The sequence below is a fragment of the Mobula birostris genome, chromosome 3 (assembly GCF_030028105.1).
Source record: "Mobula birostris isolate sMobBir1 chromosome 3, sMobBir1.hap1, whole genome shotgun sequence".
Lineage (NCBI taxonomy): Eukaryota > Metazoa > Chordata > Chondrichthyes > Myliobatiformes > Myliobatidae > Mobula > Mobula birostris.
Window position 1 is genome coordinate 221727351 of NC_092372.1, and position 23090 is coordinate 221750440.

Here is a 23090-nt window from a genome sequence, read left to right on the forward strand (position 1 = left end):
TCACATCCCTGCTCCTATACTCTATTCCACTAGAAATGAATGCCAACATTGCATTCGCCTTCTTCACTACTGACTCAACCTGGAGGTTAACCTTAAGGGTATCCTGTACGAGGACTCCCAAGTCCTGTTGCATATCAGAACTTTGAATTCTTTCCCCATTTAAACAACAGTCTGCCCATTTATTTCTTCTGCCAAAGTGCATAACCACACACTTTCCAACATTGTATTTCATTCACTTCTCTGCCCATTCTTCCAATCTATCCAAGTCTCTCTGCAGACTGTTTCCTCAGCGCTACCGGCCCCTCCACCTATCTTTGTATTGTCAGCAAACTTAGTCACAAAGCCATCTATTCCATAATCCAAATCGTTGATCTACAACGTAAAAAGAAGCGGCCCCAACACGGACCCCTGTAGAACACCACTGGTAACAGGCAGCCAATCAGAATAGCATCCCTTTATTCCCACTCTCTGTTTCCTGCCAATCAACCAATGGTCTAGCCACGTATGTAACTTTCCCATAATCCAATGGGCTCTTACCTTGTTCAGCAGCCTCATGTGTTGCACCTTGTCAAAGGCCTTCTGAAAATCCAAATATACAACATCCACTGCATCTCCCTTGTCTATCCTACTTGTAATTTCCTCAAAAAATTGCCATAGATTTGTCAAGCAGGATTTTCCCTTAAGGAAACCATGCTGAGTTCTGCCTATCTTGTCATATGCCTCCAGGTACTCCGTAACCTCAACCTTGAAAATCAACTCCAACAACTTCCCAACCACCGATGTCAAGCTAACTGGTCTATAATTTCCTTTTTGCTTCCTTTCCCCCATCTTAAATAGCGGAGTGACAGTTGCAATCTTCCAGCCCTCCGGAACCATGCCAGAATCTATTGACTTTCCACAGCTACTTCCTTCAGAACACGAGAGTGCATTCCATCTGGTCTGGGAGGTTTACCTACCCTTAGACTATTCAGCTTCCTGAGTACTTTTTCTGTCGTAATTGTGACTGCGCACACTTCTCTTCCCTGACACCTTTGAGTGTCCGGTATACTGATGTCTTCCTCAGTGAAGACTAATGCAAAATATTCATTCAGTTCTTCTGCCATCTCCTTATCTCCCATTACAATTTCTCCAGCATCATTTTCTATCGGTCCTATATCTACTCTCAACTGTCTTTTACTCTTTATATACTTGAAAAAGCTTTAAGTATCCTCTTTGATATTATTTGCTAGCTTCTTTTCATAGTTTATCTTTTCCCTTTTAATGATCTTAGTTTCCTTTTGTAAGCTTTTAAAAACTTCCCAATCCTCTGTCTTCCCACTAATTTTTGCTTCCTTGTATGCCCTCTCCTTTGCTTTAACTTTGGCTTTGACTTCTCGTCAGCCACGGTAGAGGGTAAAATGAATGCAGCAAAATACAGGGGAATCCTGATGCCATCTGCAAGAGAACTGTGACTTGGGAGAAGATTTGTTTTCCAGCAAGACAATGACCTCAAGCATAAAGCCACAGCTACACAGGAATGGCTAAAGAACAACAACGTTAATGTTCTGGAGTGGCCAAGTCAGAGTCCAGATACAAGTTCAGCCACAAAGTCCAGAATTTGTGGCTGAACTTGAAAAGGGCTGTTCACTCATAATTCTGATGCAATCTGACAGAGCTTGAGCAGTTTTGTAAAGAAGAATGGGGGAAAATTGCAGTGGCCAGATGTGCAAAGCTGATACAGACCTATCCACACAGACTCAAGGCTGTAATTGCTACTAAAGGTGCACCTACTAAATACTGACTTGAAGAGGGTGAGTAATTATGCAATCAATTATTTTGTGTTTAATAATTGCAATAAATTTAAACTAATCTGTAGAAATTTGTTTTCACTTTGACACAGAAGAGTCTTTTCTATTGATCCTTGTCAAAAAAAAAATCAAATTAAGCCCATTGTGATTCAATGTTGTAAAACAATAAAACATGAAAACTTCTGGGGGAGGGTGAATACTTTTTATAGGCCCTGTATGTGGCATACATTTAGGGTGAGAGGGGAGAGATTGTAAAGGGATCAGAGGGGCAACTTTTCCACGCAGTTGATAGTGAATATATGGAATGAATTTTCAGAAGAAATGGCTGAGTAGTATCACTAAAAAACATTTGGACAGGAACATGTAGGGTTGGGCCTTGGTGGGATATGGGCCAAACACATGAAATTGGGACTCTATAACACAGAATTAGAACATTAAAGGAGTTTTTGCTAGGTCACCTTTGAAATATTGTATGCAGTTCTAACTCGTTATGATCTTTCACTCTATCGTTAACCTGCACTGTACTTTTTCAGTAACTTTGGCACTTTATTCTGCATTGTTATTGCTTTACTTCATTAACTCAATGTACTGTGTAATGATTGGATCTGTATTAACAGTGTGCAAGGCAAACTTTTCACCGTATCTTGGTACATGTTACTCTAATCTACCACTAGCAGTTCTATTTGCCACACTAGAGGAAGGAAGTGGAGACTCTGGAGAGGGAATGGAAGAGGTTTACTAGAATGCAGGGTATCAGGGGCTGGACAAACTCGGACCGTTTTCTCTGGAGAGTCAGAGGCTGAGGTATATACACAATGATGAGGTATGGATGGTCGGTCTTTTTCCCAGAACACAAAGGGTGAGAGAGGGAAAGGTTTAAGGAGCTGTGTGAGTGTGAGGTTTATACTACACAACCAGTAAGTTGGTAGAATCAGATGAGGGCAACACTGAAGAACCATTTAGAGGGATATAGATCACGTGCGGGTAAATGGGAGTATTTTAGACTGATTCACAGATTGTTGCCGAAGAGCCTGTACCTGTGTTGTAGTGTTCTACATTAAAATGGTCGAGAATTGAACAACTTACTGCTACACTGTGCTGGGCTAAAGCTCCAACTGGTAACAAGGAATGTAAGAGACCAGGATGACAGATAGACAAACTCAACAAAAGCAAAGAGCGGTCAAATAAAATTTCACAAGCCTGCTGGCAGTTTTGAGAGCAGACAGCCAAAAGCTTAGTCAAAAGGGAATTTTTAAGGAGCTTCTGAAAGGAGGAGATGATGCATGCTTAGAGTCGGGGTGAGGAGGAAGTAAATTTCAGCATTTAAACTCTTGTTAGAGAAACCAGGATTGGCATAACACTCATGAAAGGCACACTCAGAAAAAGAGGCAGGGAATAACATGGCAGAGTTGAACATGTTGGGCCAGTGAATCCAAGGCCCAGGAACAAGAGTTAGGGCACAGTCAGTCTCAGCTGTACTTAATTTTCATCTATGATGAAAGTGGGCCAGAAGAAGTGGAATAATCAAACTGAGAAACTCACTGACGAGGGAACTCGGCAAGAGCTAGGGGATCAGAGATGGAGAGGATCAGCAACTTCAAATTCTGCAATGTTATCATTTCAGCTGATCTGTTGTTGGTCCAGCACATAAGTGCAATTATGAAGAAAGTATGGCAGTGCCTCTACTTTCTTAATAAGTTCACATAGATTCATCATGTCTTCTAAAACTTTAACTTATAGATGTGCAGTGGAGAATATATAGATTGGTTACATCATGGCCTGATATGGAAACACCAAAGCCCTTGAATAGTATATCCTACAAAAAGTAGTGGATTCAGCAGAATCCATCACAGACAAAGCCCTCCCCACCATTGAGCATAGCTAAATGGAGCACTGTCACAAGAAAGCTGCACCCACTGTCAAGGACCCTGACCACTCAGGCCATGCTTGCTCCTTACTGCTGCCATCAGGAAGGTGTACAGGAGCCTCAGGACCCACATTACCAGGTTCAGGAACAGCTTTTACCCCTCAACCATCAGGCTCTTGAACCAGAGGGGAGAACTTCATTCAATTTCAGTCACCTCAACATTGAACTGTTCCCACAACATATGGACAATTTCAAGGACTCTTCATCTCATGTTCTCAATATTTATTGCTTATTTATTTATTATTTATTTTCTCTCTCTTTTTTCTTTTTGTATTGCACAGTTGTCTTTGTACAATGGTTGTTTGTCTTGTTACGTGTGTTCTTTTATTGATTCTATTGTTTTTCTTTGTATTTACTGTGTATGGCCATAAGAAAATAAATCTCAGGGTTGTATACAGTGACACATATGTACACTATTTTGATGATAAATTTACTTTGAACTCGATGTCAGAAAGCAGTGTGACAATGTGGAGGCATGATAGATGTCTGGAGAGGTACTAGTGAGGTGGAGCTTGGAGCTTGCATATATGCAAAATCAGAGGATGTGTTTATGGCTTAATGTGAGAAATAAGGGTGGCTAAGGAGTAGATCCCTGGAGTGTTGCAAGCTAACATTGCAGGACTTAATTACAGGTGGATACAAAAAAATGCACTCGGTTTCTGCTATACAATGGTAGAGGTGCAGTGGAGTAGAATTGTTGGGTTTAGAGGTGCAGACAGGTCGAGGAGGAGGAACTATTAGTACATGAATTGTCATTTCTGAATTCAATAACAGTCATTTTGTTTTTGTAGTAAAGCAATATAAATGCAGAGCTCTCATATAGGCATGCATTTGGAAGACAACAGATTGCTTGAGGATTCTGTAGAGTAATTTGTCCCAATTTGTTTAAACACATGACAAACCACCTGAGAAACCCACCTGGCCATAGCTATCCAGTCAGAATTACAGTCTTCCACAACTAAACTCCATCTTCTCTGTGTAAGCCAAATCTGAATTCAATCTACCAAATCACAATAGATCTCATGTATTCTATCCAGATGTTATCAGACTTTTGAACAGATCTCTTCTATAAGATGGATGCATGACCTCACAATCTACATTGTTACAATCTTGCACTTTATTTTTTGCACTTCCTCTGTAGTTTTTACACTTTCCTCTACATTATTGTTTTACCTTGTTCTACCTCAATGCACTGTGTAATGATTTGATTTGTATGAACAGTATTGAAGACATGCTTTTCACTGTGTTTTGTTACATGAGACAATAAAAAAACAATTCCAATCTTAATCTTCTGGATCAGCCTACCACCACAGACCTTTTCAAATGCTTTACCAAAGTCCATGTAGGCAATATCCACTGCCCTACCCTTATCAATCCACTGCCCACTGCCCTACCCTTATCAATCCACTGCCCTACCCTTATCAATCCACTGCCCACTGCCCTACCCTTATCAATCCACTGCCCTACCCTTATCAATCCACTGCCCACTGCCCTACCCTTATCAATCCACTGCCCACTGCCACTGCCCTACCCTTATCAATCCACTGCCCACTTCCACTGCCCTACCCTTATCAATCCACTGCCCACTGCCACTGCCCTACCCTTATCAATCTCTTCCTCACCCCTCAGAATCTTGGCATGCCCCTCGTAAGACCATGTTTCTCCCCATATAAGTAAATCTTATCCCCAAGAATAAGTTACTCTCCAGTAACTTTTCCACCACTTATCATAGACTCACTGGCCTATAATTTCCTGGATTATCCCTACTGCACCTTTGAAGAAAAGAAATAATGTTGGCTGCTCTCCTGTCCTCTGGAGCCTCACGTGTGGCTAAAGAGGATACAAAGATCTTTGTTAAGGCCCCAGCAATCTCCTCTCTTGCTTCTTCCGGTAAACTGGGATAGATCCCATCAGGCCCTGGAACTTATCTATCCTAATATACTTCAATAAACACCACCACCTCCTTCTTGATCTCATCCTGCCTTAGCTTTTTAACATGCTCCACACTGATCTTATGTTCTTCTCCTTGGTGAAAACAAACGGAAAGCACCCATTTCAAACCTAGCCCAGCACATCTGCCTCAAGGCATAAATTTCCTTGTTTTAATCCTTGAACAGTCCTACTTTCTTGCTAGCTACCATTTTCTTTTTAAACGTATAAAACCTCTTTGGACGTTCCTTAATCATACTTGGCAAGGACATTTCATGGTCATTTTTGGCCCTAATTCCTCACTGCAGTTCTTTCCTGCTCTCTTTATATTCTTCCAGGACTCTTGTCTGATTTCAGCCTCCTACGCTTTACATATACTTCCTACTCCTTTCTGACTAAATATTACAACATCTCTCATCATCCAAAGTTTGTGAACCTTGTCATCCCTCTTCACTGGAACATGCAATCTTGAATTCTGATCAGCTGATCCTTAAGCAACTCCAATATGTCAGATGTGGACTTGCCCAATAGCATCTGCTCCTAATCTACTTCCCCTAGCTCATACTTAATAATATTACAGTATAATTTGCCTTTCCAATTTAGTACTATCCCTTCACCCTCAAAGTCTAGGTTTATAACTATCTTAAAACCTTAAGGAGTTGTAATCACTGTTCCCACAAAGTTCTCCTACTGAAATACCAATCATCTGGCCAGTTTCATTTCTCCAATACATTTTTCCAATACAGATTAGCTTTATTTGTCACATGTACATCGAAGCATACAGTGAAATGCTTTGTTTGTGTCAACTCAGATGAGCAAGGACAGTGCTGGGCAGCCTGCAATTGTTGCCATGCTTCTGGTGGCAACATAAAATAACATAATGCAACATAGCATAATGCCACTCTTGGATACACCTAATAAATTCTACCCTGCCTGAGCCTCTCACACTAAGGAAGTCCTAGTCAATAATGAGGAAATTAAGATCTCTCATTATCACAACCCTGTTGCTTTTTATATCTTTCTTTTGAAGAGAAATTGCAGAAAAATGGCGAGTTCAGGGCTAGAGTGAATTTTATTAATGTCTGAATTCACTGTAAGGGATAATGATCCAGGTATAGGGAACCTTGTTTTCAAGAGGTAGTGAGGCCCTGGTTAGGAGAAAAAAGGAGGTGCATAGCAGGAAGAGGCTAGTAGAAACAAGTGAGGTGCTTATGGGGTATAAGAAACCCAAGAGAACACTTAGGAAAAAAATTAGGAGTGCTAGGACAAGGTGAAGGTGAATCCTAAGGGATTCTACAGATACATTCAGAGCAAAAGGATTGCAAGGGACAAAAATGATGCTCTGGAAGAATGATAATCTATGTGTAAAGCCAAAAGACAGGGAGGAAATCTTAAACGGATTTTTTGCATCTGTATTTAACTCAGGGGATGGACTCAGAAGTGAGGCAAAGCTGCAGTGAGGCTATGGCCCTATATAGATTACACAAGGAGGAGGTGTTTGTTACCTTGAGGCAAATGAGGCTGGATAGATCCCCAAGACCTGTCAAGGCCTTGCAAAATGTCAGTTGGAATGTAGACAAGTGTGAGGTGTTGTACTTCGGTAGGACCAACCTGTGTAGGTCTTACAAAGTGAACAGTAGGGCACTGAGGAGTGTGGTAGAGCAAAGGGATCTAGGAATACAGGTCCATAATTCATTGAAAATGGCGGCACAGGTAGATACGGACGTAAAGAAAGCTTTTGTCCCATTGGTCTTCATAGATCAAGGTACTGAGTACAGGAGATGGGATGTTATATTGAAGTTGTATAAGACTGTACAGACATAAGACTGTTCCCTGTACAGATTTCTGATTAGGCAGAGGTTTTTCGAATCTAGATCTAGAGTTTCCTGTAATATTTCAAATAATTTATTGTGCTTCACTTTATCAAATGCTTTTGTGTAGTCGATAAAACAAAAATCTTTTTGCACTTGAATAGCTCGTTCTGATAGTATCCTTAACATCAATATTGCGTTTCTTGTACCTTTGTCTTTTACAAAACCACATTATTCTTTACCTATTTCAGCTTGTATCTTACTTTCAGCTCTTGTCATCAAAATTCTTAGAAGTATCTTGGTGATATGACTCATTAAACTTATGATCCTTTGTAATTCACATTCTATTGCTCCAGGTTTCTTAGGAAGAGTGAGAAATACTGATTTTTTCATCTCTTCTGGTATTATCCCAGTCTCATAAATGTCATTGATTAAGTAAGTTTTTCACTTCTATAATCTTCAAGGGCAATAATTTGTTCTATTACTAATTCATCAGGACCTGCTGTCTTTCCTTTCTTCATCTTATTTATTGCATTACGAACTTCAGATTTTAAAATACTTGGACCTTCAATGTTTTTCTTAATTTCTAGTTTTTCACCTCGATCGTCTTCAAACAATTCCTGAATATACTCAGTCCATCTGAGGCATTAGACAAGGGTGTGTTTTCTCCCCTGATTTATTTAATGTGTACAGTGAAACAATATTACAAAAATAAGAGACATCTTGGGAATCAAAGTTGCGGTGAAAACATCAATAATTTCAGATATGCTGATGATACTGTGTTAATTGCAAGTACGGAGGAAGAACTACAAAACTTAATTGATATAGTTGTTGAACAAAGTGCAAAAATGGGTCTATCAATTGCAAAAAGACAGAACGTATGGTGATATCCAAAAAGAAGGAGAATCCTATCTGCAGGCTGAGAATAAACGGGGAAGACATAAAACAAGTACAGAACTTTTGCTACTTAGGAGGCTGGGTGACATCAGATGGCAGGTGCGATATGGACATCAAAAGAAGAATAGGGACGGCAAAAGACACCTTTACTAGAATGAAGAGTATACTGACCAATACTAAACTAGGCATGACAACCTGCCTCAGAGTACTGAAATGTTACATTTATCCAGTTATGTTATATGGCTCACAATGTTGGACAATATCTAGTAACATGAAGAAACGAATTGAAGCAGCAGAGATGTGGTTTTTGAGGAGGATGCAAAGAATATCATGGACGAAATGAATATCTAACAAGGATGTCATGAACAGAGCAAACACAAAAAGAGATAATAGATGAGATCATGAAAAGGCAACGTAACTTCATTGGACATGTGATTAGGAAAGAGGAGTTAGAATGCACGGTAATTATGGGAAAGATTGAAGGGAAGAAAGCAAGAGGAAGACAGCGACAAATGATGATGGAGACAGCAGCCAGAGAACTGGAAATGAATACCAATGAATTGATCCACTTGACCCGAAACTGGAGTGTGTGGGGCCATGGCAGTCAAAGCTCAAACTCAGACTGAGCACGGCACCTGATGAACATGATGATGACGATAAGACCTAATTTTGAGCACTATGTGCAGTCTTGGTCACCTACCTACAGGAAAAAATTACAGAGAATTTACAGAGTACAGAGAAAATTTACAGAGTACAAATTTACAGAATGCAGAGAAAATCAACAAGGATGTTGCCGGGATTGTAAGACTTGAGTTATAAGGAAAGATTGAATAGATTAGGGCTTTGTCCTAGAAATGTAGACGGTAGAGGTACGATGTTTAAGAGAAACTTGGATAGGTATGTGGATGGTAGGGGTATGGGGGGTTATGGTTCTGGTGCAGGTTGATGGGAATAGGCAGTTTAAATGGTTTGGCACGGACTAGATGGGCCTGTTTCTGTGCTGTGCTTTTCTACGACTCTATGTTTCCATGTAAAGTTATTATCAAAATACGTTTATATCACCAAATACTACCCTGAGATTCTGCAATTTCTTGCAGGCATTCACAGTAGAACAAAGAAATACAACAGAATCAATGAAAAGCTACACACAAAGACTGATAAACAACCAATATGAAAATGAAGACAAATTGTCCAAATAAAAACATAAATAAACAAACAATTTTATTTAATTAGGGATATAGTATGGATCAGGCCCTTTTGGCACAACAAGCCACACTGACAATCAACCCACCAATTTAACCCTAGCCGAATCACAGTACTATTTCAAATGACCAATTAACCTACTAACCAGTATGTCTTTGGACTGTGGGAGGAAACCAGAGCACCCAGAAGAAACCCACACATCCACATAATGTACAAACTTCCTTTTTGATAACACCGGAATTGAACTCCAACACCCTGAGCTGTAATAGTGTCGAGCTCTCCGCTACACTACTGTGGAACCCTAATACTGAGAAAATGAATTGTAGAGTCCTTGAAAGTGAGCCGACTGGTTGTGGAATCAGTTCAGAGTTGAGGTGAGTGAAGATATCCACATTGGTTCAAGAGCCTAATGATTGAAGGGTAATAACCCGAACCTGCTGGTGTGGATGTAGGGCTACTGTACCTCCTTCCCGGTTGTAGCAGCGTGAAAACAGCATTGCCTAGATGGTTGAAAGGACTAAATAAGGTGGATGTGGAGAGGATGTTTCCTTTGGTGGGGGTATCCAGAACTAGAGGGCACAGCCTCAAAATTAAGGGGCAACCCATTAGAACAGAGGTAATGAGGAATTTTTTTTAGCCTGAGAGCAGTAAATCTGTGGAATGTACTGCCACAGACTGCAGTGGAGGCCAAGTCCGTGCATATATTTATGGCGGAAGTTAATCGTTTCCTGATTGTTCAGGGCACCAAAGAATATGACGAGAAGGCAGGTGTAAGGGGCTGAGTAGGATCTGGGATGAGCCATGATGGAATGGCGGAACAGACTTGATGGGCTGAATGGCCTAAGTCTGCTCCTATGTCTTATGGTCTTACAGTGTGAGTCCTTGATGATGGATGCTGCTTTCTTGTGGCAGTGCTCCTTGCAGCAGACAAAGGCAATGTGATGATTTTGGGAAGTTAAACCGGGACAGGACATACACAGTAAATGGCAGAGCTCTGTGGAGTATCACTGAACAGAAAGGCCTAGGGGTACAAGTACACATTTTTCTAAAAGAGGTGACATAGGTAGACAGGGTGATGAGAAGGGCATATGGAATGCTTGCCTTCATCTGTGAGGCAATGAATACAAGGTTTGGGAAGTCTTGTTACAGCTGTAAAGATCGTTGGTTCAGATGCATTTGGAAGTTAGTGTCACCACCCTACTGGAAGATATAATTAAGCTAGATAGGGTACAGAAAAGATTTACAGGAATATCTGGATGGACATCTTGGCTGTAATGGATGAGTTGGGACAAAGGGCCTGTTTCTACACTGTAAACAATGTCTTGTAAAAGTATTTGGCAACCAACTCTTTGTTCACATAAATGGGCATTTCAACCAGGGAATTAACTGAGATTTTTTATTTGTGAATCACATGCTTCTTTTTTCACAGTAGAACACAAAAAAGGGAAGACTGAAAAGCATGGAAAACTAAAAATTCAAAAACTGTAATGTCAGCAGTTCAAAAGTATTCGTCCCCTTTTGCTCAGTACTTCATTGAACTTCCTCTCTCAGCTATTACAGCCAAAAGTCTTCTTGGATCAGTGTCTATTGGCATTGCACACCGTGATGAAACAAGATTTGCCCATTCCACCTTGCGAAATTGCTTAAGCTATGCCAGGTTAGTTGGTGGACAGCAATCTTGGTCTTGCTAGAGATATTTGATTGGGTTAAGGTCAGGACTCTGGCTGGGCCAGTCAAGGACAACAATTCTCTTCATTTGAAGCCACTCCATAGTTGCTCTTTGTATTGGGTTGTTGTCCTGCTAAAGACCAACTTCCTGCCCAGTTTAAGCTTTCTGGCAGAGGCTAGTAGGCTTTTATCCAGGACCTCTCTGTATTTATCCCATCAATCCTGACTAGATATCCAGTTCCTGCTACTGAAAAGTATCCCCATAGTATGATGCAATCTCCACCACACTATACAGTAGGGATAGTGTTACCTGGCTTCCATGCAGTATTAGGTTTACACCACACATACTGCTTAGTTCCATGTTAGTCTTATCCAACCACAAGGCCATCTTTATAGTATATTCTAAGTGACACTTTACAAAGACTTTACAGGCAAGGATATGCTTTTTTTTAGCCCAGTCTTCTTCCTTGCCTCTCTTCCATAAATACCCTTTTCGTGCAAGGCCTTAGAGATAGTGGAGCTGTGAGCTACATCTCCAGTTGTAGCCATAGACGTATGTAGCTCACTCAGAGTGATTGTTGGCATCACAGTAGCTTCTCTTACAAGTGCCATTCTTCTCCAGCAACCAAGTTTAGAAGGGCAGCCTGATCTAGCAATGGGGCTGCGGTTTCATATTTTCCCACTTTTTCACGATGGACACAACTGAGCTCCATGGTATGTTCAGTGCCTTTGTAATTGTAATCGTTCTTGTAATCTTCCCCAAATTTGTGCTATTATCATTTCCATGACTTATCTTAAATAACCTTACAAAGAGACGGGGTATTTATTCTTATGAATTCATTGAAAACTGGTGATCTTCCAATTTTTTAAATCAACAAATTGGGTGAGTTGGTAAGGTAATATATTGCACCTCAGGAAAGATGGTGTAGAAAATACAAAGGGGATGAATATTTTTTCAGTCTCACAACTTTGGTTGTTAATTTTTAGTAAACTGTTGATAGGTTTTGGAAATTTTCTTTTGATTTGACATGAAGCATAATGTAGATTTGTTCAAAAAAAGTCCTACTGCAATGTATTTTAAATTTAGGAAATGAGACAGTAAAATGTGTAAATAGGGGCCGAATACTTTTTTAAGGCACTGTAACCCTTTGACTCGATGAGCTAGTGGGAAAGGGAGAGAAGAGGCAGAGATAGCTGAATGGGTGGTTTCAACCCCAGTGACTGAAAAATGTGAACACATCACACTTCCCAGAATTGGAAAATAAAAAAACATACATTACTATTGCATTCCAGGAAGGTCCTGAAATAGTGAGTAGTTTTGGCAGAGGAAACGGTTTTACTTTTGTTTTAAACTGATTTGATGTTGAATTCCAAATGACACAAGGCTACTTGGCTATTAGCATACTGCCACTGTGTATTGGAGTTTGCTCTGTGTGAAAGGCCCAGAAAGGAGGGCTTTACAATGAACAATTTGAGTCCCCATTTAAATTAACACTGTAAGACATAGGAGTAGAATTAGGCTATTCATCCCATCGAGTTTGCTCTGCCATTTCATCATTGTTGATTTATCAGCCCTCTCATCACCATTCTCCTGCCTCCTTCCCATAATCTTTGAACCCCTGACTAATCCAGAACCTACCAACCTCCGCTTTAAACATACCCCCTGACTTGGCCTCAGCAGCTGTCTGTGGGAACAAATTCCACAGATTCACCACCTTCTGGCTAAGGAAATTCCTCCTCTTCTCTGTTCTAAAGGGACGTCCTTCTATTCCAAGACTGTAATCTCTGGTCCTAGACTCCCCTACCATTGGAAACATCCTCCACATCCACTCTAGGTCTTTCAATTACTTTGCTGGCCACATTGAACACAGAACAGTACAGCACATGCTGTGCCAACCTATATAAGCATACCCCATGATTAAGCTGTTGCTTCCCTCCTCACAGGCCATAACCCTCCATTTTTCTTATATCCATGTGCCAGTCTAAGTGTTTTAAATGATCCTTTTGTATTAGCCTCTACCACCATCCCGAGCAGTGTGTTCCACATACAGACCACACTTTGTGTAAAAAAATACTACTTCTGAGATCTCCTTTAAACTTTCTTCCAATCACCTTAAAAGGACGTCTTCTGGTATTGGCCATAGTCAGAGCAGGATAAAGGTGCTGGCTGTCAACTCTGTCTATGCTTCTCATAATCCTACACTGGTGCAAGATACTGCTGGTGACAAATGGCGACGCTCTGCAGGCATCTTACAAAACTTCTAAATATATTTCTTCTGAACTACTCTCACTGCAATTGGCATCTGTAATTTCCCTTTAAGTCACACTTTGTTGTCTTTTCTACATTGGTTGCTCGTCCATCCAGTTCGGTGGCCTTTCACTGATTCTATTGGGTTTCTTGGACTTACTGTGAACGCCCGCAAGAAGATGAATCTTAGAGTTGTACATGGTGACATATATATATTATACTTTGATAATAAATCTTCTTTAACACACCTCTTTCATTCTCCTTTGCTCCAAAGAGAAAAGGCCCATATCATTCAACCTTTCCTCACAAGACAAGTTCTCTGATCCAGGCAGCATCCTGGTAAATCCCCTCAACACCCTCTCTAAAGCACCCACATCCTTCCTACATTGAGGGGACTGGAACTAAACACAGTGCTCTAGGTGTTGTCTAACCAGAGTTTTACAGAGTTGCAACGCAATCTCACAGCTCTTGGCCTCAATCCCTCGACTATTAAAGAGCAGCATACCACGTGCCTTCTTAAGCATCCCATCAACTTGTGTGGCAACTTGGAGGAACCTATGGACTACATTATCTACAATACCTCTAACCTTCATGTCATCTTCAACGTGAGACAGCAAAAATTTCACCCATCTGCACAAACACATTTTACACTAATACTGCAGAGTAGGATTAAACATCAAACACATGAAAACTGGTCCCTGGGTTACACGCCAAAAGGCAGCTATAACCATATAACGATTACAGCATGGAAACAGGCCATCTCGGCCCTTCTAGTCCGTGCCAAAAACAATATCACTAGCCAAAAACAATAGATGAAGGATCACAGGCCAACGCTGACAAGTGCCATTGAGATCAGGCATGCTCTAATGAAATTTACCTGATCAGGTGTCAGATCGCTCAGTGGGAGAGCGCTTTGGAGGTAGAGATAAGCTCCTATTACTATTAACTGCTCTAAATGGCATGCTCCTCAAATAGCCTCTGACAACTAAGTCCAGTTCCTGGCCTCCATGTGTGGCTTAGCTACTAAGCCCAGCAGAACCATTTCTACTTACAGGAGAAGAGACAAAGGTGGGTTACTGACACCTTAAAACCAGTTGCTTTGGGCAGATGGGACTCATCAGCCATGGCTGGCAGCTCAACTAAGAGAAGGAAAACTCTGATCTCAAACCACCACTGCCTTGTGCTATACCCAGTCATATGGAAGGGTTTGGGAGTAAACTCCCAGCAAAATTCTGGAGCTGGGGTCCTTAAGGCAATCCCATGTTGAGTTCAACGCTGACCGGCAACTCCTGCGATGCTGCTGGTATTAAACTATCGGTCTCTGCTGTTCCTTTGCATTCATCAGCTGGGTGGAGAGGGGAGGGAGAGCATGCTACAGGGGTAACAGCTTTCTTTCCATATCGAATTGCACTGGCTTGCGGCTGTGACGCAACATCCGTGGTCATCCCCGGCCAGTGGAGGGGTTCAAATAGCCAAAAGAATCTCCACGTTAAAGGTCAATAATACTTCAGAATTGGTAAAGTAACTGAGCATTAACATCATCCTGGAACCCGTGGCTTGCACCTTTAGTCATAGTCATACCTTATTAATCCCGGGGGAAATTGGGAAATCTTGTCTTGATGTACCAAATGGCTCTAGTCCCCTTATGTACAAAGGAGAATAATGCTCTTCAAAGGCCTTTCTCACCTGGGTTGACTGCACACTGTCTATAAACTAACCCCGCCTGGACATTATCTTATGGCTTCCACACTACTGTGCTATTATGGTTTCAATGCAGACATAGCAAATGTCCAAAGTACAAGTACACAGAGGGAAAAAAACAGAACAGTACAGCACAACAACAGATTCTTCAGCCCAAGATATCTGTGCTGAGCTCATGATGCTAAATTACCTTAATCCTTTTTACCTACACATGATCCACATCCACCCATTCCCTGCATATCCATGTGCCTATCTAAAAAGTTCTTGAAGTCCATTATTATTTAGACTCAAACTCACTTTGTCCTGATGCACAGCTCCAATGGTGGAATTAAATCATCCTCTCCTTCTAACGGACATCCCTCTGATGCATCTGGAAGACAACAAAAGGTACAGGTTAACAGATACCGATTCTGTGTGTAGAAGTTAAAAACAAGATCATTCTGGAGACCTAGAACGGATTGATGAACCGCCCAAAAGAGAAAGGTAACATAACATTTCTGGACGCAAACACGAGGAATTCTGCAGATGCTGGAATTGCAAGCAACACACATCAAAGTTGCTGGTGAACGCACCAGGCCAGGCATCATCTCTAGGAAGAGGTGCTGCCTGGCCTGCTGTGTTCACCAGCAACTTTTATGTGTGTTGCATAACATTTCTGGACAAACACTTCATAGATCTGACTGTGGATACTGACAGGCATTACATGAGCTCAGGGGTTTTCCATATTTGCTGCCTTTTCTCTGCTGCCATCGGGAGTCTCAAGCCCCACACCACCAGGCTCAGGAACAGTTATTACCCTACAACCATCAGACTCCTGAACCAGTGTGGATAACCTCACTCACCTCAACACTGAACCAATTCCACAACCTACAGACTCAATTTCAAGGACTCTACAACTCTAAAGCTCAGCATTTAATACCATCATTCCCACAATCCAAATTGAGAAGTTGCAGAACCTTGACCTCTGTACCTCCCTCTGTAATTGGATCCTCGACCTCCTAACTGGAAGACCACAATCTATGCGGATTGGTGATAATATCTCCTCCTCGCTGACGATCAACACTGGTGCACCTCAGGGGAGTGTGCTTAGCCCACTGCTCTACTCTCTCTATACCATGACTGTGTGGCTTGGCATAGCTCAAATCCCATCGATAAACTTGCTGATGATACAACCATTGTTGGTAGAATCTCAGATGGTGACGAGAAGGCGTACAGGAGCCAGATATGCCAACTAGTGTAGTTGTGTCGCAGCAACAACTTGGCACTCAACGTCAGTAAGACAAACATAGAACATAGAATAGTACAGCACAGTACAGGCCCTTCGGCCCACAAGGTTGTGCCAACCCTCAAACCCTGCCTCCCATATAAGCCCCCACCTTAAATTCCTCCATATACCTGTCTAGTAGTCTCTTAAACTTCACTAGTGTGTCTGCCTCCACCACTGACTCAGGCAGTGCATTCCACATACCAACCACTCCCTGAGTAAAAAACCTTCCTCTAATATCCCCCTTGAACTTCCCACCCTTTTACCTTAAAGCCATGTCCTCTTGTATTCAGCAGTGGTGCCCTGGGGAAGAGGCGCTGGCTATCCACTCTATCTATTCCTCTTATTATCTTGTACACCTCTATCATGTCTCCTCTCATCCTCCTTCTCTCCAAAGAGTAAAGCCCTAGCTCCCTTAATCTCTGATCATAATGCATACTTTCTAAACCAGGTAACTTCCTGGTAAATCTCCTCTGTACCCTTTCCAATGCTTCCACATTCTTCCTATAGTGAGCCAACCAGAACTGGACACAGTACTCCAAGTGTGGCCTTGGAGTAGAGGGATACATGTCCACAGATCCCTGAAAGTTGCCTCACAGGTAGATAGGGTAGTTAAGAAAGCTTATGGGGTGTTAGCTTTCATAAGTCGAGGGATAGAGTTTAAGAGTCGCAATGTAATGATGCAGCTCTATAAAAAGAGCTGATTGTGGACCAGGAAGGGTAAGATGAAGGAACACATACCAATCTGCATAGAAGGATCAGAAGTGGAGAGAGTGAGCAGTTTCAAGATCTCTGAAGATCTAAACTGGTCCCAGCATATCGATTCAGTTATAAAGAAGGCAAGACAGCGGCAATACTTCTAAACATTAGGAGTTTGAAGTGATTTGGCATGTCAACAAATACACTCAAAAACTTCTATAGATGTACCGTGGAGAGCATTCTGACAGGCTGCATCACTGTCTGGTATGGAGGGGCTACTGTACAGGACAGAAAGAAACTGCAGAGGGTTGTAAATTTAGTCAGCTCCATCTTGGGTACTAGCCTACAAAGTACCCAGGACATCTTTAGGGAGCAGTGTCTCAGAAAGGCAGTGTCCATTATTAAGGACCTCCAACACCCAGGGCAAGCCCTTTTCTCACTGTTACCATCAGGTAGGAGATACAGAAGTCTGAAGGCACACACTCAGTGATTCAGGAACAGCTTCTTCCCCTCTGCCATCCGATTCCTAAATGGACATTGAAACCTTGGACATTACCTCACTTTTTTATGTTACTTCTGTTTTTTGTACAATCTTTAATCTATTCAATATATGTATACTGTAATTGAGTTACTTTTTATTATTATTCTATTTTGTCTTTTTTCGTCTATACTATGTATATAACAAACTTCACGACACATGCCAGTGATAATAAACCTGATTCTGATCCTGACTCATTACTTGTTTGCTTATTTATTACTATTTGATTTTTTTGTATTTGATTTTTTGCACACTGGTCACTTGCAGGGCTTGTGTGTAGTTTTTTATTGATTTGTATTTGTTTGTTCTGTGAATGCCTGCAAAAAAATGAATCTCAATGTAGCAAGTGGTGACACAAACGTACTTTGATCATAAGTTTACTCTGAACTTTGAATTACTGTTCTGTTTTACAGAAAGTGACGATGAAATACTTTATACGATCACAAGCACTGAAGAAACACCCACCATAAAATTAGCCTGTTTTGTTCAGTTTTTGGGGCCTATTATATACTTTTAACACACACACATTTTTATTATACCTGTGGTACATATTTCACATTTGGATTCAAAATCAGACTCTTCGGTCTCTCTGTTATCGAGGAGCTTTGATTCTCTGAGAACTAACCATCAGATTCTCACATAATCAGGTGAGAAATCTGATTCAGGAAACAAATGTGTAACAGGAGTCCCTCATTCAGTGAAATCACAAAAAGTTCCAGTAAACAAAAGGCAGTTTCCCAAGAGCAAACCACGTTTCTTTGTTACTGTTGTTTTAGGAAATAGACATGCTGGCAGAGAATCAGAGGGTGTGCTGGGTCACGACCAATTTGAAGCACCAACTTTTATACCCGAGCACCTGCAGTGCATCCATTGGTGGCCTGAGAGGACTCTGATCAACGTTGCAAGTCACTTCAAAGTGGGGTCAGAAAAAGTCATCAGAGTAGGCTGGATAGATAGTGAGGAAGAAGAGGTTTGAAGGAAATTCTGAAGTTTAAGGAAAATAAAAAGTAATTGATTCGAGCATTTGGAGAAACATAGTCTAGCCCTAATCACACTATACTTCTCCAAATATTTGTAAATCCTGTCTCTAAGAAATGTCTCCAATGGTTGGCAAATTATTGGACAGGATTCATAGAAACACACATCAAAGTTGCTAGTGAACGCAGCAGGCCAGGCAGCATCTCTAGGAAGAGGTACAGTCAACGTTTCGGGCCAAAGTCCTGATGAAGGGTCTCGGCCCGAAACGTCAACTGTACCTCTTCCTGGAGATGCTGCCTGGCCTGCTGCATTCACCAGCAACTTTGATGTGTGTTGCTTGAATTTCCAGCATCTGCAGATTTCCTCATGTTAGGGGATTCTTAGAGACAGGATTTATGAACATATGGAGAAGCATGGTTTTGTTAGGGATAGTCAGTATGGCTTTGTGACAGACAGGTCATGCCTCTCAAGCCTGACCTAGTAACAAAACAAATTGATGAGGGTACAGCAGTGGATGTGGTGCATATGGAGTTTAGTCAGGCATGGGCTCAATCAGGAAGCATGGTATCCAGGAGAACTTGGCTGTGTGGATTTGGAATTGGTTTGCCTATAAAAGGCAAAAGCTGGTAATAAATTCAATTCAATTCAAGTTTAATTGTCATTCAACCATACATGAATAATCATGAATGCAGCCAAATGAGACAGCATTACTCCAGGGCCAAGGTGCAAAACACAGCACAAAGTACACACAGCAAGCACATAAAGGTATCAGTAAGATACAGCCGCACAGTAAAAGAGTCCAAATTTGGCCATCAATACTGCAGAAAACTGCCGAGCAAATGGGGGTGGGGGGGTGGGGGTGCGCATCAGCACCGATTCCAGCCCAAACGTCGTGCCTCACCACTGCCTGGTGGAGTGCACTGGCTCCGACACCTCTCTCCTGATAGCTGTAAACAAGCAACGCCGCATCTTCAGGCCTAGTCCTGACACATCCAAGATCGCAAGCACATATAGGGTATCAGAAAAATACAACCATACAAAATATAATGCATATATACATGGTCCAGATCCTGAATCCATTGAAAGATGCAGAAATCTGCAGTTGACAACAAAACAGGCATGACTTCTGTTGAGTGAATACTGGAGCGGGTGGGTGGGGGGAGGTGGGGAGAACCGCACCAATTCCAGCCTGGATGCTGTGGCACGCTACCTTTGGTGGCGTGTACCGGTTCCAACGCCTCTCCAAACAGGCAACACCGTGGCTTGACGCCCTGAGTCCATTGAATGCCACAGATATCTAAAGTCAACCACGTAGAGCTGGTTTGTTGCAGAGCAAGCACCGGGGGCATCACCAGCTCCAGCCTGGACATCACACCGCACCCGGTGGGGCACACCAGCTCCGACGCCTCTGTCCTGGTGACTGTAAACAGGTGACGTGGCTTGAGGAGTAGTCCTTGCTGCGACTGAGGTCACGCAACTCCCCCAATATTCACCCCTGCTCTCCGCCAATAAATCAATGAATCTAACTTGTGGCATTCCACGTTAACAATGTCCAAAAGGGTCTTACAATCACAAGAAAAGCGATCGAGACTGCAGACCTCCTTAAGCAGCACCATGTGCAGTTCATTCATTTTCCCCGCCATCGAGAAACTCACTGAAGGGGTAGAGCTGGAGTACTTTAACTTCTCAAAGTACAGCACGATCTTGTGGTCATTAAAAATATGTTTAAACGGGACAGCAGAACCTCTTTTGACCCCGTAGAAGCCAATGCGACCGAACGCACTGCCATGGAGCGTATTCTGCCTGGAGGTCTGTGACTAGTGGTGATCCACAGGGATCTGTTTTGAGACCCTGTCGGGAGTAGGCCAGTGGCAGAAGTAGAGATGACAGGCTTTGGCTCAAAAGAGGCGTCAGCTCTATGTAAAGTGTCTGTTAAGGTTTCTTTATTTTATTTTAAATGGCTGTGGTGTGTTCCTCATGCCGGATGTTGGAGAACTGAGAGACACAGAGTCCCCAGGAAACTACATCTGTGTGAAGTGCATCTAGCTGCAGCACCTTGAAGACCGTGTTACGGATCTGAAGCAGCAATTGGATGAGCTTCGGCTTCTACGGGAGAGTGAGGAGATAATCGATCAGAGTTACAGGGAAGTAGTCACCCCGAAGTTGCAGGAGGTGAGTAGCTGGGTGACTGTCAGGAGAAATGGAAATAGGCAGTTAGAGCAGAGCACCCTGTAACCATTTCCTTCAAAAATAAGTATACTGCTTTGGATACTTTCATGGGGGATGACTTCCTGGGAGAATGCCATGGTGACCGGGTTACAGGCACTGACCATGAGTCCATGGTGCAGAAGGGAAAGAGAGAGAAGAAGCGGGCGGTAGTGATAGGGGACTTGATAGTGAGAGGAACAGATAAGAGCTTCTGTGAACATGAGCGGGATACCCAGATGGTATGTTGCCTCCCAGACACCAGGGTCAGGGATGTCTCAAATGGCGTCTACATCATTTTGGACAGGGAGGGAGAGCAGCCAGATGTCTTGGTACATATTGGTACCAATGACATAGGAAGGGAAAACAAAGAGGTCCTGAAAGGAGAATTTAGAGATTTAGGTAGAAAGCTGAGAAGCAGGACCTCCCAGGTAGAAATTTCTGGATTGCTGCCTGTGCCATGTGCCAGTGAGGGTAGGAACAGGATGATTTGGCAGATAAATGAGAGGTTGAGAAGCTGGTGCAGGGGGCAGGGCTTCAGGTTCTTGGATCATTGGGATCTCTTCTGGGGGAGGTATGATCCGTTCAAAAGAGACGGGTTGCACCTGAACCGGAGGGGGACCAATATTCTTGTGGGTAGGTTTGTTAGAGCTGTTGGGGAGGATTTGAAATGATTTAGCAGGGGGTGTTGAACCGGAATGAAGGGACTCAGGAAAGGACAGATGGTAAAAAACTAAAGATAGCATGCAGTCAGACTGTCAGAAAGGGTGGGGAGGTGATGGAACTTAGTTGCAGCTGAGTATCAAAATATTAGGGATGCAGAATCAGAAAGGATAGCAAATACGGTACTCAAGGTGTTGTATCTAAATGTGTGTAGTGTAAGAAATAAGGTGGATATTCTTGTTGTACTATTACAGGTTGCCAGGTATGATGTTGTAGTCATCACTGAGTCGTGGCTAAAGGATGGTTGTAGTTGGGAGCTGAATGTCCAAGGTTACACGTTATATCAGAGGGATAGGAAGGTAGGCAGACGGGGTGGTGTGTCTCTACTGGTAAAGAATGGTGTCAAATCAGTAGAAAGATGTGAGATAGGATCGGAAAATGTTGAATCCTTGTGGGTTGAGTTAAGAAACTGCAAGGGTAAAAGGATGTTGATGGCAGTTATATACCGGCCTCCCAACAGTGGCTGGGAGGTGGACCACAGATCACAACAGGAAATAGATAAGGTGTATCAAAAGGGCAATGTTATGGCAGTCATGGAAGATCTTAACATGCAGGTCGATTGGGAAAATCAGGTTGGTAATGGATCTCAAGAGAGTGAATTCGTTGAATGCCTAAGAAATGGCTTTTTAGAGCAGTTTGTTGTTGAGCCTACTAGGGGATCAACTATACTGGATTGGGTGTTATGTAATGAACCAGAGTTGATTAAGAAGCTTAAGGTAAAAGAACCCTTAGTAACCAGTGATCACAATATGATTGAGTTTAACTTGAAATTTGATAGGGAGAAAATAAAGTCTGATGTAGCAGTATTTCAGTGGAGTAAGGGAAATTACAGTAGATGAGAGAGCAGTTGGCCAAAGTAAACTGGAAGGAGCTGCTGGCTGGGATGTCAGCAGAGCAGCAATGGCGTGAGTTTCTGGGAAAAATGAGGAGGGTGCAAGACATGTATTTCAAAAATGAAGAAATACTCAAATGGTAAAATAGTACAACCATGGCTGACAAAGGAAGTCAGCGCTATTGTAAAAGCAAAAGAAAGGGCATACAACAAAGCACAAATTAGTGGGAAGATAGAGGATTGGGAAGTTTTTAAAAACCTACAGGGCACCTAAAAAATCATTAGAAGGGAAAAGATGAAACATGAAAGCCAGCTAGCCAATAAAATCAAAGTGAAAGTAAAAGTTTTTTCAAGTATGTTAAAAATAAAAGAGAAATGGGAGTGGATATAGGACCACTAGAAAATGAAGCAGGAGAAATAATAATGAGGGACAAGGAGATGGCAGATGAATTAAATGAGTATTTTGCATCAGTCTTCACTGTGGAAGGCACTAGCAATATGTCTGATGTGTGTGAAGGAAGTGAAGTGGGTGCAGTTACTATTACAAGAGTAAAGGTGCGCAAAAAGCTGAAAGACCTAAAAGTACACAAGTCATTCCAGGACGAGGGAGATGTCCTCCATTTTTAAAGAAAGGGGCCTCCCTTCCTCCACCATCAACTCTGCTCTCAAACGCATCTCCC

The 23090-nt window shown here is 42.1% G+C and overlaps 1 protein-coding gene across 1 annotated transcript in view; it reads right to left on the reverse strand.

Annotated features, from left to right (window-relative positions):
* The window catches only part of mindy4 (MINDY lysine 48 deubiquitinase 4), a 280604-nt gene that overhangs the window by 17070 nt on the left and 240444 nt on the right, over window positions 1-23090 (reverse strand). Inside the window, exon 17 of the mRNA XM_072254193.1 lies at window positions 15469-15541. Within this exon, the coding sequence (XP_072110294.1) occupies window positions 15469-15541 (73 nt within the window). The remainder of the gene's footprint in view (window positions 1-15468; window positions 15542-23090) is intronic.